The sequence below is a fragment of the Struthio camelus genome, chromosome 5 (assembly GCF_040807025.1).
Source record: "Struthio camelus isolate bStrCam1 chromosome 5, bStrCam1.hap1, whole genome shotgun sequence".
Classification (NCBI taxonomy): Eukaryota; Metazoa; Chordata; class Aves; order Struthioniformes; family Struthionidae; genus Struthio; species Struthio camelus.
In genome coordinates this window covers 44,777,403-44,795,257 of record NC_090946.1, presented here as the reverse complement: position 1 = coordinate 44,795,257, position 17,855 = coordinate 44,777,403, and the positions used below count along the sequence as shown (strand labels likewise).

The window sequence follows — 17,855 nt, the reverse complement described above, 5'->3', positions numbered from 1 at the left end:
AGATGCAGAGTTCATATATTTATATATATTTTTAATTGAGTAAATAGAACTTAAGAAAGCTTACACATCAAGGTTTCTCATATTTCCCAATGCTGATGTAAAGGAGAGTGAGTTATGAAACAGGTTTCCTAGTACATGGAGGACTAGCAGAAGTGAGAATTCCCAGGTTGCCCTGGGATGAGTCAGTTCAATTCAGTCCACTGGGCAACAGAGCACTGTTTCAGTGAACTTACAGATGGAATGAATACTGCGGCTAGAGACAGGAATGCTCGGTGTACCATCAAGAGAACAAGCTCATAAAACATCTCCTGCATAAACTTAAGGTAGTCAGCTAGAGAACTGCAATGCTGAAGGATATCAGCAGTAACACGGACAGGTACCCAGCTTGTCACCCTGACAACATCATAACAGACTGTTACCCTGATGACACATCTCCATACTGTTGCTAAGATAACGAAAATCCATTTTATTATGCATAAATGGACACATTTCATTGCTAGACTTTTTAACCCAGGCCATACCACACACTCTTTAGCTTCTTAATTGGTTTAGATTGGATGCACAGCATATTTTGATTCCTTCTTCCTGAACTACTGGACCCAGCCGAAGTTCAATGTACTAGCTGCTTTATCTTCTTGTCTTTTGATTGATTTCTACGTTCCTTAAATATAAGAGAGAAGGGATGCCTAGTTTCATTTCATCATTTTCTCCTGGGCTTGAATCAGGCCCTGACTACAATCAAGTGCTCTGCATCACCTAACTGCTTTCCTTTCCCTTCTCCCAAATTCAAACAGGGCAAGTGAGCAATCCCACTCTATGACTGACCTGCCTGAGGTCAGCCTGTTGTCACTCAGGTTGAACTGATGCAGTCTAGGAGGAGAAGAGGAGCAGAAACAAAGCCCAGTTTTCTCCACCTGCACATACTGCCAGGTTACTCAACCAGAGCTTTGATTAATTTAAAAATAAAAACTCAGGTTTTGCCGTAAGAGGATTTTGTTTTGTTATTTAAGGTAACAGTCCTTTACATTGGGAAAGGTTGTGTTCAAGAAAAGTGAAGCAGTCTGGATAGTCCACTGTTCACTTTTGCAGCTGTTCCTGGTTGCAAAGTCTTCTCCTTCTCACACCTTGGGCTCAGAGCTCTGCTGAGATCCAGTTAGAGCAAGTTTTCTCTGCTGTGTCTGCCTCCTCTCTCATGCAAAACAGTAGGCTCTCTGCTACTAACCAAGTGTCTTCCCAGAGAATTCTGGGGCCCATAATAACAAGTATCATAGTACAATGCTAGAGATTTTACAGTGAATGATTGTGAACCCGACTTATTATGCAACAGAAGCTTAGTTTAACAGTTTAAACCCAGTCCCACAAAGAAGCCAGCGCAGAGGCCAGTTACAAGCCCCAGAAAGGCATAGAAACAAGCATCTGAGATCCAGCAGGTCCTCCCCTCACTTACAGCCTTTAACCAGCAGCATGTTCAATTACTCATAGAAATAGAAGCAGTTTAGAGCTTACATAACAAATATTATAGCACTGTGGAGAAATCCACTACTAGGCATCAGGCAACTGTTATCTCACTGTTCGGTTTTATCATCCAGTATGATGTTCTTGATGTAGTACAAAGACAGCAGAACAACGTTCTGGATAAATTAAGTCAGGGATAAAGTAAGATACCAAGATCAGAAGTTTTGCCTTGTTCTTTGAGCAATTTAAGGATCTACCTTTAACCTTTCCCCACAACAAGCCTGTTGAAGAGCAGATGAGACCCCAGTTCTTTCTTAGCCCGAGCTTTCTTATGGAGGAAGGAATTCCTACAAGCTTGCAGAATGACACAGGAAAAACAAGAATACCATACTCTCACCAAGCCCTTCTAAGAAGAACATGGCAAAACTTGTAAGTGAATACTGTGTTTTAGAGAACTGAAGTGATTCAGACATGGCAAATAGTCTTGGCCAGAACTGACTGGCAAACATTTTTAGGAAGAGTCAAAACATAATATTTAATTTTTTGTTGAAGTAGTGATTCTGTTTCAGAACAACATTTTTATATATTAGGAGTTGCCAGAATTTAATTAAATTCTCCCAAAGACAATATTTTGTGTTTTATTTTCACATTGTTAAACATATTAAATTTGGCCAATATATGAAAGAAGAAGAAGAAGAAAGAAGAGATTCCTAGTGGCGCTATTATTTCATTTTTAAGATCAGAAGTTGCTCTATTGACTTAAAGCATCTCTTTAGCTCATCGTAGCAGGAAACCCCACAGCTATCAACCTACTTGATGAAAAAGTCCCTTTACTTCTGCATGGCTTCTTGGCATACCAAATACAGTCAGATGATGCTGTGCTTCTCCACATATAGCAACTAACAGACAACTAATGAGCAGTGCAGAAGGGCCTCCACCTGCAATATGATTTCTCACCCTTCTGACTAAGTGAGCTGAGAGCATCTGAGGCCTCTACTTAAAGTAATCATAAACTTGACATTTTTCTGAGTAACTAGACTTATTCCTTCCTCCAGAGAGATAATAAAGTGTTCCAAGATCCAGTCACTGCTTAAAACATTCACCCCACAGAATGAGGTGCTCTGTTTACAATCCTGCTGTTTCTAAAATAGATTCAAAGGTTCCTTGTGTACTCAATCTCGAGGTACAAAGGACTTCTATTTCTTCAGTCCCAAAGCATTTAATTATAGTGGCCCAAAGTCACATCCTCCTGTTCCATTTGCATAGGAAGCCAATGAAGGAGGCTAGAATCTTAAGTCTGTGCTGGTTTTCAGTGATACACATAGGTCATCACCTCCAAATGAGATGCAAGTAATGCATGTTAAAGCAAAATGCTGAAAGCAACACAGCAGGAATGAGCAAAAGCAGGAGAAAAAGCAACTCACACCTCCATAATATTACTCTGTATCAGAGCAACTGGCTTAATGCTGTTATGCATTTCCACTACAGCCATACAGACCCTTTAGTTTTAAGCCGTTTCTCACAGGTCACTCTCACAATCCTCTTCTCAGCACACAGAGCAAACATAATCCAACCCTCACCCTAACCCAGGGTCTGCTACGAAGTTCCCCATGCAGGTTCCCATACTATAGCCTGCTTGTCTGAGAATCCTACCTCTCTCCCAAGCTTGATAGAAAAGCCAGACTGCTTCTTGCAACTTCTCCTCCTTGACCCAGCATCCTCAAGCTGGCTCTCATTCCTCAAACCTTGACTTGAGCCCAGCTCTAACTAGAAGTAACTCTGCACAGCTGTTTGTAGAGCTGGAAAAAAACAAACTCTTCAAAGCTCTTTTCCCCACCAGATTCACAGGCTCTGATCATCCTCCATAGGGAGTCCACAAGCTGATTGGCTACACAGAACCATGGTCAATGTTTTCCAGTACAGCTGAAACTAATTCTCCCCTCCCAGGGAGGAGGACAGACTTTTTACAACATACTCAGCCCTGCTGAGCCATTGCAACATTGCTAACAGAGAAAGGACAATCAAGGTCAGTCTTCAGCTTCTGCCCTTTATTTTGTTCCTTTCGGCAAGACCAGCACCTACTTGCAATGCCTCCCTGCCCCCCACCCTCGACCCCGCTCCAAATCATTACGAGGACACAGATTGCAGCAAGCATAGAGTAGAGCTCATGCACAAGCAACTGGACTGTGGTTGCCCCGTGTTGCAGCTTGTTTCACCACAGACACTTGTAAAGAATGAGGGAGCTGCTTTGCCACCCCACAATATTTCCTCAGCCCTCATTCTGCTGCTAGAACCTCAGTCCATCTGGCTAGTGCCAAGAGCCCACCCTGTGGTCACGTGAACTGAATGTTATTTTCCCTTCCAGACTCATGAGCTATTAACAAACTAAGTAACAACATGCAAAATGCAATGAGGTTTGGAGCCTACTGTGGTAATGGAGCCATTTGTGATGTCTGAGGCTGATTATTGCAATTTGGGGCCCTAAAATATGAAAGTACAAATCTTAAGAAAAAAAAAAGCAATCAGTTTAGAATAGCAGCTCCTTTGCTTAGCAGCACAGGCCACCAGCAGCACTCCAGTGCTAGGACCTGCCTGTTGCACTGCACTTCCTTCTGACCATTATGTTGAGGACAAGATACAGATTTCCTTCCCAGTGAGTGTGTCACTGCCCTCCTTTAGAATTGTTTCCCTCCTGGAAACAACATACATGACCATAAACTTTCACATCCTCAGACCAAAATGCCACCCCTACAACAATACAGGCTGCTCTCAATAAATACCATGAACACAAAACACAGGCCCTTATCACTTCAGCAGAGACAAGAATGTTTTTTGTATTCAGGGCCACTTTGATAATCCATTCAGTGGTGGATGAAGAAACCAAAACAAAGACACTCTCCCATAATCAGTCAAGCAAGAGAGATCCCAGTCGGTCATCTGCAGGGCCACCCTTTGCCATTAGCCATTTAGACTGCAACATAAATGATTACATTTTCGGCTACCTCTCTGAAGTTAGCAGTCACAGAAAAAATTTCAGCGCTAGGGTGCCTGCAGTAACCTGAATCCTATTGTCCTCTCATTCACTCTTGAGACAATTACAAATAATTTCAGTAGCATCAATGGAATAACAGCAGGACAAGGCTGAGAAAGACACACAGCCTACTTGCCACAAACAGACCCTACGTCAATGCTCCCTGCTGATTGGGGCTCACATTCTCCTCTGCAACATATCTCACGGGCTCATTTACACCAGCATAAAGTGTAAGCAAAAACACCAGCAGATCAAAATGACAGCTTAGTATGTATCAGCTGCAAAGGCAGTGGAAATTCAGGACAACTATACCTGTAATAAAAGTAGGACAGCGATAAGATAAATATCACTGCTTTAAATTTCATAGCATAAATGTGCTGTGCCATCAGCTGAAAATATTACAAGAGCCATCAACTTGAATCTCTGCCAAATGGACTATTTTTTAGTGGAAAATGTTTAGCCAGTTAGTTAAAGATTTTTAACTTAGGAAATATTTGGAGTTACTCTTCTGTCTGATTTAAGGCAATGACGTTCCTTAATGTTACATTGATTTAGTTGACTATTCCAAAACAAGCCACAACGAATTAAAGCAATAAGAAGACGTGATGAGATGCTGGCTGAAGAAAGTCAGCCCTGTGATCCAAGTAAGATCTGGTCCACGATAAATAGTTTGGGTTTGAGGGGGAGAGGAGTGGCTAATTATGAGGGGGAATTTGATTTATCCTCCCAAAGGCAAAGTCATAACTCATCAGAGCAACCTCCATCATGAATTTCATAGATCCAGTCATTTCATATAGGTCTCCAAATAGCTGCTGACTTAGAGCAGGTCCATGTGAGAACTGGATTCAAATTCGGCAAGAGGTTCATCCGTGATCAGACTCCTGGCCCATGCCGTTACTCTGTGTTCAAACTCACAACTTAAATCAGAATTCATTAACCTGGCTGAGCAGCAAAGTTCTCCATCTTTCTCCTTTTTGAAAGTGTGTACAGGTGTATACAAGCTCTTTAGCAACAGACAAAAAAGGATATAGTCGCCCTGCTGGTGGGGAGTGGAATTGCTTTTAATGGTGGTATCCTGCTTACTCAGAATACCCAGTGATTTTTGCTCAACTATTTTATGCTAAATAAAAAAAAAAACTAATAAATAGATCTACCCATTTCAGCTACTTGTTCAAAACACCTCATTAAATACAAGCATTTTTTTTCTAAAGAGGCCTGCTACATATCCAATGGGTAAAAGATAAATGGCCATAATCTTTGAATACACAAGGCTACACAGAGCGGGTATTTCATAGCTGCACAAAGCCCATAATTGAACTTCTGCCCTAAGGGTAAGCTTTCCTGTAGTGTAAGTGCTTCCAGATGCCATTCAAGGGTCATATTCCTTGTCAGGAAAGCAGAACTTTAAACTCCAGTTAATTGTTATCTCCAGCTGTCTTTTTTTTCATTGAGACTAGTTTCATTTTTCTTTCATTGAGACTAGTTTTCCAACAGTCATTCAAGCAAATGTGCTCATTTCCCAGTTCCCCCGCAATTCCCCACCACAGTATAACAAAGTGCAAATTTTGCATGGCTACATTCCAAACTCTGTGGTGTTAAAATCATAGCAGCAGTGGAAAAGTATGTAGCCTCAATAATCATAACGTAGGACTTGAACTAGAGGTGACTCAGTGGCAGCCAAACACATGCCATATAAGAGAATGGTTTCTACGTAGAGAACATTCACTTGAAGGAAAATCATGGGGTTAGTACTGACACATGAAGGCCTTCACAGCTTGCTAGGCAGAAAAAATTACTCAGTCCACATTAAACTGATGACCTCACTTCAGGTCACTATGTCCGGGTGCCCTCCTCAGTACACATCAAACACAAATAGTGAATCCCTCCTCCCCTGCTTCCTTTGGGCCTCATCTTTGGTGTCAATCACAGGAGAAAAAGGCAAAGACTGAGTCTATCACAGTATCCAGATCTCTTCAGCTCAGTAGTGGTTCATTCACTGATTTGGGACATCTCAAAAGCGGCTGATGGAGGAAAGCTTAGACCACAGGCTGCTGGAGAATAAACTGAAAATGTAAGGAAAGGATATAACGTAAGGGCAACCCAGTCTCTGTCACCATCTTCAAACTATTAGCTAGGAACTCCTGTGTGTGCATTTGTAATGCCACCCCTTTGTTACCAACCACTGGCCACTAGCCACTTGGGTTACAAGAGCTATTGACTGAAGGACAGCTTTGGAGAAGTTCACAGTTGAGGCTGCCAAGCAAATAACCATTAACCACTGATGACCGAAGTTCAAGAAAGGAATTTACACCAACTTGCTCAATTTTCCCAATAGTGGCTCTAGAAGAGGCAGCTTCAAGCTGTTCTACTTGTGCTTTTCAGACAGTCCTTCAATACCATTAGATATAGTCCTACCTAAATAGTCCTTACTGCTCCCTCTTCCCTCAGGAATTACCTCAGCTTTTAAGCCAATGAAAGATCACTTAATCTTTGCAATAAGAAGAGATTAGGCATTTTCAGCTACCCGCTCCAAATTTCTTTGGTGTCTATTATCAGGATTCCCTCAACACAAAAACCCACACTACTCTGTGGGCTTCCTGGTGAAAGCTGTCATGGGCTGGTGACAAAAAGCAGATGTATGCCATAAATCTTGAAGGTATGGAGCTGGATATTTATAGCCTAGTCAGCACCTGAGCCTCATAAAGTTGTATTTTTCCCCAGTAAAGTTCACTAAACTTTCCGAAGATCTGAAAACTTTTTTTTTTTTAATCTTTGGCTCATAAAAGAAATCAGGAGGGGAAATACATCACTATCAAAATGTTCCTTATTTGAACACAACTCTCCTGAGCCTGTCCAGGTTGTACCAAGCTCTCTACTCTTTAGGGGCTTGTGCCAAGGATTGGATTTGGATCTTTTGCTTTGTTAGCACAGGTAATTCCTATACACACTCCCCCTTACAAGAGGAGGGCAAGGAAAGCCACTTGCTACACTGTGAACTTTCAGGAAATACATCCAAGGAGCATGTTCCCATGCTCCTTCCTGCGCTGAAACCTTGCAGTGTCAACTGCTGTCATTACAACTAATCTTCAGAGACAACAATTAACTATAATCTCATGCATACAAGGGGCTGACTGAGATTGTTAGCCTGGAAACCACTTCCTTACTGTGGTTCTACAGATTTACCCTCTCCCTGGATGATACCCCTGACCCTCTTCTCCACAGCCTGGAGGTGCTTGCTCACTCAGAAATGAAGGACAATTAGCTTCCACAAAGAGAGAGGTGATCACATCTCCTTCCCTAACTGGGACACGGTAAATTAAAAAGTCCTTCCCCCACCCACTGCTGCTCATGCAAGATCCTGCAGAAAATCCATCACAGTTTTACCTGTGTGTAATCTGGCACAATGTGCTGAACATTTCAAAGAAAAAAGCCAGGACCAGCATTATCTCTGACTACCAGAACATGAAATTCTTGGATGAGAAGGTTGGGGGAGGGGGAATCACCCTTGCTGGAGATTTGCACTTTGCTCCTCTTCTTACAATGTCCATATCCAAGCGCAGGCTCCCACCCGGCCTCACTGCCCCCCATGATCAGAACTGTTTCATACTCACCATATCATAAACATTCAGAATCACCGGTTCGTTTGCCATTGTTGATTGCAGTGGAGGCTGGATTTAAACCTTTCAGTCCTTGCCAGATGTGTGCCACTGCCCCCAGGGTACGCTTTTACCCACAGCCAGATAGAAGGAAATGCTTCATCCTACAGTCTCAGAAGGAAGGAGCATGGAGGGAGGAGGAAAGGGGGATTCTCGCGGGAGGGGGGAGGAGGTGAAGTTTGTTGCAGGAGGCAGAAAGGTTTGAGCTGGGTTTGCCGTTTGTTTGGGGCGGGGGAGGGGGGGAAGAGTCACCCCTCCACAGCGCAACAGATCTGATGTTTCTTTCTAACTCTTTAGTGCACCTCTGTAACCAGGCACCGTCCAGGCTTGTAAATCTCCATCCTCAGAAGACGAACAGACTCCGTGCTCGGAGATGAGCCCTCTCCTGGCTCCCTAGGAGAAGCGGGTGTGTGTGGAGGGGGGAATCTCTCGGCGTCCTTCTCGGGAGAGCAGCGTGCTGTTACAGCGGAGGCTGCCAGCCGACGTACGCAGTAAACCGAGTCACCGAGGCACGGAGCAGGTCCGGAGCCGGCAGCAAGGTCACCTCGGCGGGGCACAGCCTGGCGGGGCGCAGCGCGGCGGCACCCCGCGCCCCGGCCCGCCGGAGCCGGGAGCTGTCCGCGGTGCTGGGGCTCGGGCCGCCGGAGCTGTCCGCGGTGCTGAGGCGCGGGGCGCCTCCCGGGAGCCGGGAGCTGTCCGCGGTGCTGGGGCTCTGCCTGCGCTCAGGCTCTCCGGGGGGGGCTCCCCGCCCCTGGCAGGGCAGCACGGAGAGGCTGTGCCGTGAGGGCTCCAGCGCGGGGCTCGGCCGTGGGAGGACGAGGAGGAGGAAGGGGCTGGCTGCCCCGGAGGCAAAGGGGGGGTGCTGCAACCCCCATCCTGCCCACTGCCGATCAGGCAGACCTGGCGTCGGCGCTGAAGTTAGTGGGCCCGGGATCACCCGTCGCCGGGGGGGGACGGAGGGAGATGCCGAGCGGGCGGTGCTTCCAGGCAGGATGCGGGGCCGGACACCCCCCTGCTCTCCGTGTCTGCTCTCCGCCGGAGCGAGTCCTTACTTCGGGATCAGCTCGTCCCGGGCTGGGCAGCTCCTGCTGATTGACAGTCTGGGGGACCCACCCCGTCCTGTACTGGCTGGATGCATCTCTGCATAGCCCACGCTGGGACGGCAGGGAAGGGAAAAAGCCACCAGGCAGGGCGAGTAGTTTCACTTCTTGCAGCGGCAAGGTCTAGAGTTTCTTCCGTCCTGGAGCTACTTTACTCGTGTGTTAGGCTTGGGCAGCTCTTGCCAGCAAACACTCCCCTGGATGCAAGAGTCAATTATAAAATCCATTGCGGTAAATTCCTCTTCCTTTTGCTCCTCCTTTCTCTTTAAAGGGAAAGCAGGGTCTATGATGGTGCTAGGAGGGGGTGCTGCCGAGGGGAGGAGGAGGTTCCTGCACCCAGAGATTTGAGGTGGTGTGGGAATTAGCACACTGACCTTAAACGTTGAGACACCGCAGATCCTTTCTGGAGCAGCCTGGAGGAAAAAAAAAAAAAAAAAGCAGGAATGACCTCATCTGAGTTGGAGGCGTATCTGAGGCTCTCTGCCAGCTCGCAGCCAACCAGATCTCAATGAAAATTGCAGGGAGCCTGTTACATCAGCAAAGCCCAGCATGCCCCTGCCTTTCCCAATACTGTCTTCAGCCGTATGGGAACCATCCCGTCCAGGAGAGGAGCTCAACTCTCTTTGTCAGGAGTGGAAGGATGAGACCTTAGAGCTGAAGCCCTTCAAATGACTTGTTACAGGGATGCAGGAGGATTTGTGGTGGGGGCAGGTGGCATGAAAGGAGATCGAGCAGGTGTCCTATATGGCCAAGTACTAGCCCCAGAGAGCCAGAGATGAAAATTTTCCCCCACTTGGTGCCCAAGGAGACCAGGATCTGTTTCACCTAAACTGCATGTATTTGCATTTTGCAAGGGCAGAGCCATGGCTCAGGCCCGGTCATGTGGAATCGTCATTTCCTTGGGCTAGTCAATTTCTGGCACAGGATGCAGCCCGTCCTGGGAAGGCAAAGGAGTCCTGAGCTGCACAGCAAGGGCCAGGGCCACGCCCTGACCTGCCTCCCAGGCCCCTCTAACCAACTCAGCCCAATTTCCCTATGAGGTGCCTTTAACCATCTGGCTGCAGTGTCCTGGGGCATGCAAGGAGCAGTGTGAGCAGATGGGAAAGGATGCCTCCTCTCCCTTACCATCTCAGAGTCCAGATACTGTTCAGGGAACAGATTTATACCGAATCATCATTTTAAAGCTGTGAAGCAACAAAAGGCTCTCGCTGCAAGGGGCTAAGTACCATCATTCATGCCTTAACCTCTAAGGAAAACCCTGTGCTGAATCCCACAGGCCCCTAACTAACTGTCAAAGCTACCCTGAGATTACTGGGTTTGGGTGCAATACCTCCTGTATCTGTGTTGCTGTGGTGATGATTTAAAGGTACAAGCAAGGGAAAGGAGAGGGAATAGCTGATATTAGACCAACTGATTCAGCTGAAAAAGAACAGCAGTACATGAGCTCTACCCACAATTTATCTACATGCTTACTTGCTAAATTAACTCCAGTGTCTGCTGTGACCATATTCACTAAAATAAATGAAGACACTTAAAACAGGTCCACATTGCAGGGACAGACATCTGTAAATACTTATGATTTTGGAAAGGTGACAGACAGGCACAAGCTTAGACATTTTTGTCCTAAAAATATTTTTTAAATAATCACCTAGGATGAAAAAAATAAAAAAAAACAGCTATAGATAAAGACAATTCTACTTTCAAATTTGAGAGATAGAAGAGGAAAAAGATATAAAGCTAAAAGCTTGTATTTAAACTCATCTTCTTGCTTTAGAAGATCAAAGCCAGACTAAATGTGCATTTGCTATTTAGAGGACTTTTCTTGTAGACAGTAAATGTCACTTGCACACTAAGACCTGGATTCACTCCACCTAACTCGAAACATATAACTGTGAGAGCTACACCATGAATGTGTATCCCTATAGATAGGGAGGCTCCCTATAGATTCACGGAAAGAAGCTATTCCACAAGGTGACTTAGCCTCATCAGTGCTCTGAGCGAACCTTTGAAGGATCCTCTTTCTATCTCACTACATGTTAGGAGACATGTGGTCTCTTTGTGACTCCAAATAGAAGGGATCAGTCTGGATATAAACATCCTGACATTAATTTAAACTGTTTAACAGTAATCTAAACTCCTTACAAAGCTTGCTTTGTTTTGGACTGTGTTGAAGTGTTTCATGGACAAGTCAGACTACTTCAGTTTATTAACTGGTACCCGCCTATTTCTGGTGCATGAGTACAATTCTGTAGCTAACCCTGCTGTCAACAGGCACTCCAGTCCAAATTGAAAGTTTAATGCTTTTACAGGGCAAAATGAATTGCAAATGCAGAGGTGCAGGGGAATTCCTCTTAGCATTGGTTAGAGTAGCTGGAACTAGAGCTTCAGGATCTGTACAATCTTCAATAATTATCTGATATATTGGCCGAGGCTGTAGCTGAGAGACAAAGAACAGCATTTCAGCCACCTCCTTCAGGTTCCCAGTTATCAAAGTAGCTGTGCTGGACGCTATAAGGATTTCTGTGACATTCCTCTAGAGACAAGAACAAAAGAACAGCAGTGCAAGAGAGAACTAATGGATGTGTTAAAGACGGTGGTGGTATGCAAGGATTTGTCTATGTGCATTGCTGTTCATGAATTCTAGTTCAAATTAACACCTTTCCTTAATTTACTGTCACATACTTTAAAAGGCCCCTTAGCAACCCAATAGACAATGGGGCTTTCAAACATGTTTCACAGCTGGGCTGCCAAGTTTAAACTTCAAGACACATAATAGTCTTCTCTTCACATCAGGTACGCCATCTCTGGCTGTCCGTTATGCTTTTTGACAACTTCTCATTTTGGATTCTGTATAGTGCTTTTGCCCACATCAGGTTGTCACTATTATCCTATTCTTCGTACATTAGCCAAGACTCCATCCTTTTTAAAGAAGTATAAAATGGCCTTTTAAAAACTAGAAATAGTATTTTATCAGGTCCCTGAGGAAGGTGGAGGGTGTTCTGGAATGCAGAGAGAGTTGCATTGCTCTTCTTCCATCTACAATAATAAATCACCTCCCTGGTGGATACTGGAGCTTTGTAGCCTTGCTCCTAGAGGGTCACAGGAGACATTTTGATTGAAAAAGTTATGTCACTTCCACCTGAGAAGTTCACACAGAACATGGAGCTCACTGATTTCTGGTCTGATTGTCAACTGTGGTATGTGGGAGAAACTGGGGACAGGAAAGCAGCACAGGAAACTTTCAGCCAGCAGAGGAGAAGGGTTGTGCTGAGCCCCGTATAAGGCAACATGTGAAATCCTGTAGCTCCAGACTGCACCACAGAGGGAAGGAGAAGTAGTTAGCCTGGGTGTTTCAACCATTTAAAGGATTTTATCCAAGACAATGGGGATTTGTAGCTGAAAGCTAAGTGCAGGCTAGTAACTGAAGGAAGCAAAATTAATGTTTGCATAGAATTCATAGAGTCACTCTTGATTATGCATTTTGTCTCTCTTCTCATTGCAGCTGTATTTCCCAACTTGTGAATCTTCGGTCATTTGAGACAGCGAGCAGCAAGAGCTGGCTGCTCCCAAAGGGAGCAGGTTACTGAGGGACCTGGTTACTGAGCACAATAACACTGCTAGCAGGGCAGATACCTCACTAGCCCGAGCCCATCCTACTGCCCCTGAGCTAAGTGAACAAGGCAGACCCAGAGATGGTAGTAGCCAGGTTCAACCAAGACTCTAAATAATCAGGCAAGTTTGTAGTGATGACGCAGGTCCCAGGTCAAGCGAGGAAGTCAGCCTGCAGGTCAGGGTAAGGATCAGGTCCAGTGAGGGTAATCAAGGTCAGACACAGCCCAGTGATTGCCAGTCAGGTCTGTAGTGATGAGATAGGTCTGAGGTAAAGCCAGGAAGTCAGTCTTTAGGTTGGTGTCCAGATCATCAGGCTCAGGCACAGGCATGGCTGTGGGTGAGCTGGAGACCAGCACTCCTACAGTGTAGCTCAGGCAGGGGATTGGGTGCCTCAGCCTGAGCTTAAATAGAGCTCCTAGGCCAATGCGCAGGGGTGGGGGGAGGCCCCAGGTGAGGTTGGTCAGGGCCAGTAAGGCCTGTTAGTACATTCAGAGCCCTGACAGTTTGGACTGTTACCACCCCTGTTCACCTAAAGCAGCACTGTCAACCTACAGTCAATCAACACTCATAGAAACTTTCAGCCTGGAAAGTGGGATGAAAATGCTGAACATACATGTTCATTCTGACACTCAGGACTAGGCAAGTAGTTATGAACATTATTACTAATACAAATTCATGGCACGTTACAAATAGTAATGGCTCCAGAGCAGCCAATGCTTGCAGTTAAAAGGCAGATTACACAGTAACCATAATTTGCATTGTATATTACAGAAACTAAAGATTTTTTGTTTCAGAATTTTTTAATCAGCAACATCCTCAGATTATTTACTTGCATCAAGTTACAATAATGTTTAGAAACTGTAGGCAAGAGCAGGGTCCCTCATTACTAGACCCTGTATGAACACAAAGGAAGATCCTGTACCTGCCCAGTGAAAAGTGGTAATTTAGAGATAGCAGAGGTGAATGGCCTGAAAAAGGATACATCAACAGCCTTGCATCACAGAGATATGGGGAAGCAAAGTGACCAGACCTCAGCCAAAGAGAAAATCCACAGTTCAGTCAGGAACTGAAGAGAACTCAACTGAGGTTCAATGCCAGACTTATAAAAACACCCTTTCCTATCTCAGCCAATCCCAAAGAAGGGGGTAGGAACCGACACTATAAACTGTGATCCAGAAAACCAGTGACAGGCACCACACAGACAAGCATGGGAGTCAGGATGGTGCAGCGCACAGAAGAGGGGTTTGCTCTGGGCTGTTCCCCAGGAGGATAACGAACCCCAGGTGCACCACAGCCAGAGTCACCCCACCGTGGGGTTGCTGTAGCCCTCCAATGACCCCATGAGTGCTGAGCAAACCTAGTCAGCAAAAGAGAAGTGACATCGCAGACTCACTCCATAAGCACCTAAGTACCGTGAAATTTTGCACTGGGTTACTTGTTGAACATGTATACTGTTATCTCTTCAATGTCCGTACTGATATCTGTTGATATGTGTACTGTTATCTGTTGAACATCCGTACTGTTCTCTGCTGGTATACGTACTGTTATTGAGTGAAGCCATCTGTCCTATTGTGTAACTGTGGTCTGGCATCATTTGGTTGGATAATGAACTAAGCCCAGAAAGGGAAAAAGAAAGTAAGCCACATACCTCTGTGTGGACTCAGACTCATCGTCAGCTGGCCTGCGGGGACGCTCCTGATGCCAGCTGCCAGGGAGAACCTGAAATCACCTTGGCCCAGCTCAAGCGTGGTCAGAACAATCGGGGGAAACGATACTGGAGGGGTGGCCCATAAGGACAAGGAAAGGATAAGAATGATCATTGTACCATGCATCCGAGAATGACCATTGTACTGTGCGTCCATGGCTTAACCGTAGAGCTCTGCCTATTCTATTTTTGGTTCTATTTCTAGCTTTATTATAATTTTTAGCTTTGTTATACTTGTAGACTTTTTGGTGTTAATTGTTTAGTGTTGTCCAGCGTCTGTCATGTGTAGAACCGCTCAGCTCTAATAAATTCTTATACTTGACAAATGCTGATCTCTTGTGTTCAGCACAACTAACCCCAGAATCTGAAAGAATCCCACATGCCCCTCTATTGGCTCGTCACAGCCAGCTGCTGCTTAATCCTGAAGGTGTCTAAATGCCTCCATCTTGGACCAGGACAATTGCTGTGCCCCTGCTTAGCAGGCTCAAAGCTGCTCTGACCAAAGCAGTGTTGGATCTGCACTCCTGTTGCAGTGGAAGAGACCCAAAAATCAGCATAGTGGCACATAGTGCCCCAAGGAAACTCAGTCTGCTAGATGTGCTCTGATCACTCCTACCATGCACTGCCAGTGGAATGCAGAATCCAGAAAAAAAGGCCAAGCTCCTTCACAAAACACACAGCTGGGGCCAGCCGTGTGTTTTCAATAATCACCTGCTAGAGTACGTGATGAGGGAGCAGGAAAATTGGGCTCTCTTAGTCCTGCAGATTTAAAGCTCTCCCCCTTGCTAAGGAGAGTGCCCAAATCTCAGGTTACGGGCTTGGGGTAGGCACTTTACACCCTTCTTGGTGATGCTGCCCACTGAACAGCAAAGAACATAAAAGTCTGATCTCCATTCCCATGGCACTGCATGCATTTAACATTGGGTAAAGACAGAAATAATCCACAGAAAAAGAGATGGGGAAGTTCAGGCACCTGCTCCTAGATATGCTCCTTAGAGACTGGGTTACACCATTCCAGAGCCCTCAAACTGCCTGTCAGTAGTTTCCAGTATTAGATCTCAGGTGTTTTTTTTTTTCCCCTGGTCTGGCTGACCGCAATATTTTGTAAATGCGCTATAGCTGCAGTCCAGTCCTAAAAAAATTGTTCAAGCTTAGTGGCACAGAATATTGATGAAGGAGATGCATGCAAGCATCACAATGTGTTCACGGAATTTAGGTATTCCTTATTCTACATCTAAGCCTCTCTTTTCAGTCCCTTCATAGAACCTGAACATAAAGGAAATGAAGAGATCACAAAAATTTTGAAAGTTCTCTCAGAACTAGCCCTAATTTTTAACTTTGCCCTTGAGTTCTTTTTTTTTTTAAATTCTGTGTGTGAAGTAGGGTAAAATACAGCTTTGTAAGCCAGTCTTATAGCTCAGTAACAGTGGCTGGTAACTACAAGTGCTCCTCTGTCTTTACTTTGATTTTATTCATTTTTGTAAACAAATCACTGGTTTTTTTCTTTTTCCAGAATACTAACACCTTAATTCCAGTTTCTTATTTTCCCTTCCACAGTCTCGTGTCAGATAACTAGCCAGCTGATAGAAGAGCATGCTGTGATTCCACTGGGGCTATCATACCATCCAAGCAACACAAAGAACCTTTTTGCTCCTAGAATAACACACACACAAAAAAAAAATCTGATGAATGGAAGGTGCATCCACAAGCACCTTCTGATACATTCAAGACTGCTATGTTGTACTGACCAGCACCACCTATAGGCACCTCCAGGCCAGTTTAGTTGATACATTTTTCTGCTAGTTTTACCCCTGCCACTTGAAAAGCTCTGTTAATTTTAAAGAGCAAGATATTGATCTATGCCTAGGCAAGGATGGTAACTCTGTAATCCTCCAAAGGGAATACCACTTGTTTAGTTAGATACTGAGAGCAGACAGCTCATTTCCTCAGAAGAGGGGAGAGTACGGCTTCATTTTTATATCCTTGAGTTGATTCACAGGATCTCTTAATGCGTATAGCACTTCATAGCTTTACAAGGCTTTGCGACGGGTTTTGTTTAGGCCAGTATACTCTGTAAGGCCTTTCCTGAGGGTTCTAACAGGCTCTTGCACACAATCTGTACGAACAAACAGGCTGTGGCTAACCATTTGACACGAGTCCACTACTTAGCTGGTTCTTTATTTAGACAAGCCAAAACTCACTACAGTACCTTCTCAAACAAATTTTTTCGTATATAAAAAGATCACCAAACACAGAAAGAAGATCTGTTAATAAAGAGGGAAATCTAGCAGGATTTGGGGATGGAACTTAACAGAGTTGTTTCCCCTCACTCCTCCTCCAAATTTCATGAAGCTTGTTGTGGTATGTTGCTATAATATAAGCTGGAATCCATAAAAAAGAAAAGCAGTAATGATGTCCCATCCCACTCATATTCCATGAGCTCAGTTTGTGATCTTACTTGGTAGCGGCAAACTAATTGAGAGAGTCTGCTGCACAAAGGCAGCCTGCGGCAGTGCACATTTTCTAGTTCCTGTCCATTTTTGTTTACATCTTCAGCGTAGCCCCAGGTTTAGTTTTCACTGCAGTCTTTGACAGAGGAGTTGTATACTATCCTCTTTCAAGTCTAAATGCATGGAGATTCTGCCTAATGGCACCAAAGAAAAAGGTGTGCGTTTCCATTGATCTACAGAAAACCAAAGCTTCAAATTAAATACATTTGTTATTCAGGAAGGCATAAGGTATCACACATGCATTGGATGAGTAATGAACAGAAATGGATCATTGGAATTTATTTTCCCCATCACTTGTTAACAATCCTGCGACACAGAAGTCAGATCCAAGTCTGAATAGCAGGCAAAAAATGTGAAACTAGCTGCATTGAGGGTGAGGAAAAAAACAATTCTATCTGGCAATAGTGATGGAGCAGGTTCAACTGGCAGGTAGGACAGAAAGGCTACGAGACGCACGGAGGCTTCTTAGGAAGTCAGTGGAGTTTATGGATAAAATGACAAACTTCTTCCTCTCCATTAGGCTCCTGTATCCAACCCAATTGTGGGATGCTGTCCCCACCCTGCATTCTTGCTAACGCCTCATTCTCTTCCTCTGTTCTCCTGGAGCATGGGACCCCACTAAACACTGCCAAACTCCTTTCCCCCCTGCAGTAGCTGCTCTTCAGACAGAAATACCTTCTACTTCCCCCCATCCCATGAAAAATCAGGGAAGGAGGAGGAATGGGATAGCAGCAGTTCTGGCTCCCCAAGACGCATATAGGCAGAATAGGCAGCAGAGCCTTGGCT

The 17,855-nt window shown here is 44.9% G+C and overlaps 2 protein-coding genes across 2 annotated transcripts in view; both read right to left on the bottom strand.

The window, feature by feature from the left end:
- Positions 1–9,635, bottom strand: part of LOC104153826 (deubiquitinase DESI2) — a 62,814-nt gene extending 53,179 nt beyond the window's left edge. The window contains exons 1-2 of the mRNA XM_009689874.2: positions 9,617–9,635; positions 8,098–9,439 (exon numbers count right to left, since the gene is read on the bottom strand). Coding sequence (XP_009688169.1) covers positions 8,098–8,136 — 39 coding nt within the window. The 5' untranslated portion in view covers positions 8,137–9,439; positions 9,617–9,635. The remainder of the gene's footprint in view (positions 1–8,097; positions 9,440–9,616) is intronic.
- A 7,083-nt stretch (positions 9,636–16,718) lies between these two features.
- The window catches only part of SYNJ2BP (synaptojanin 2 binding protein), a 32,765-nt gene continuing 31,628 nt past the window's right edge, over positions 16,719–17,855 (bottom strand). The window contains exon 5 of the mRNA XM_068946135.1: positions 16,719–17,242. The gene's annotated coding sequence lies outside the window, so the exon portion shown is untranslated. The remainder of the gene's footprint in view (positions 17,243–17,855) is intronic.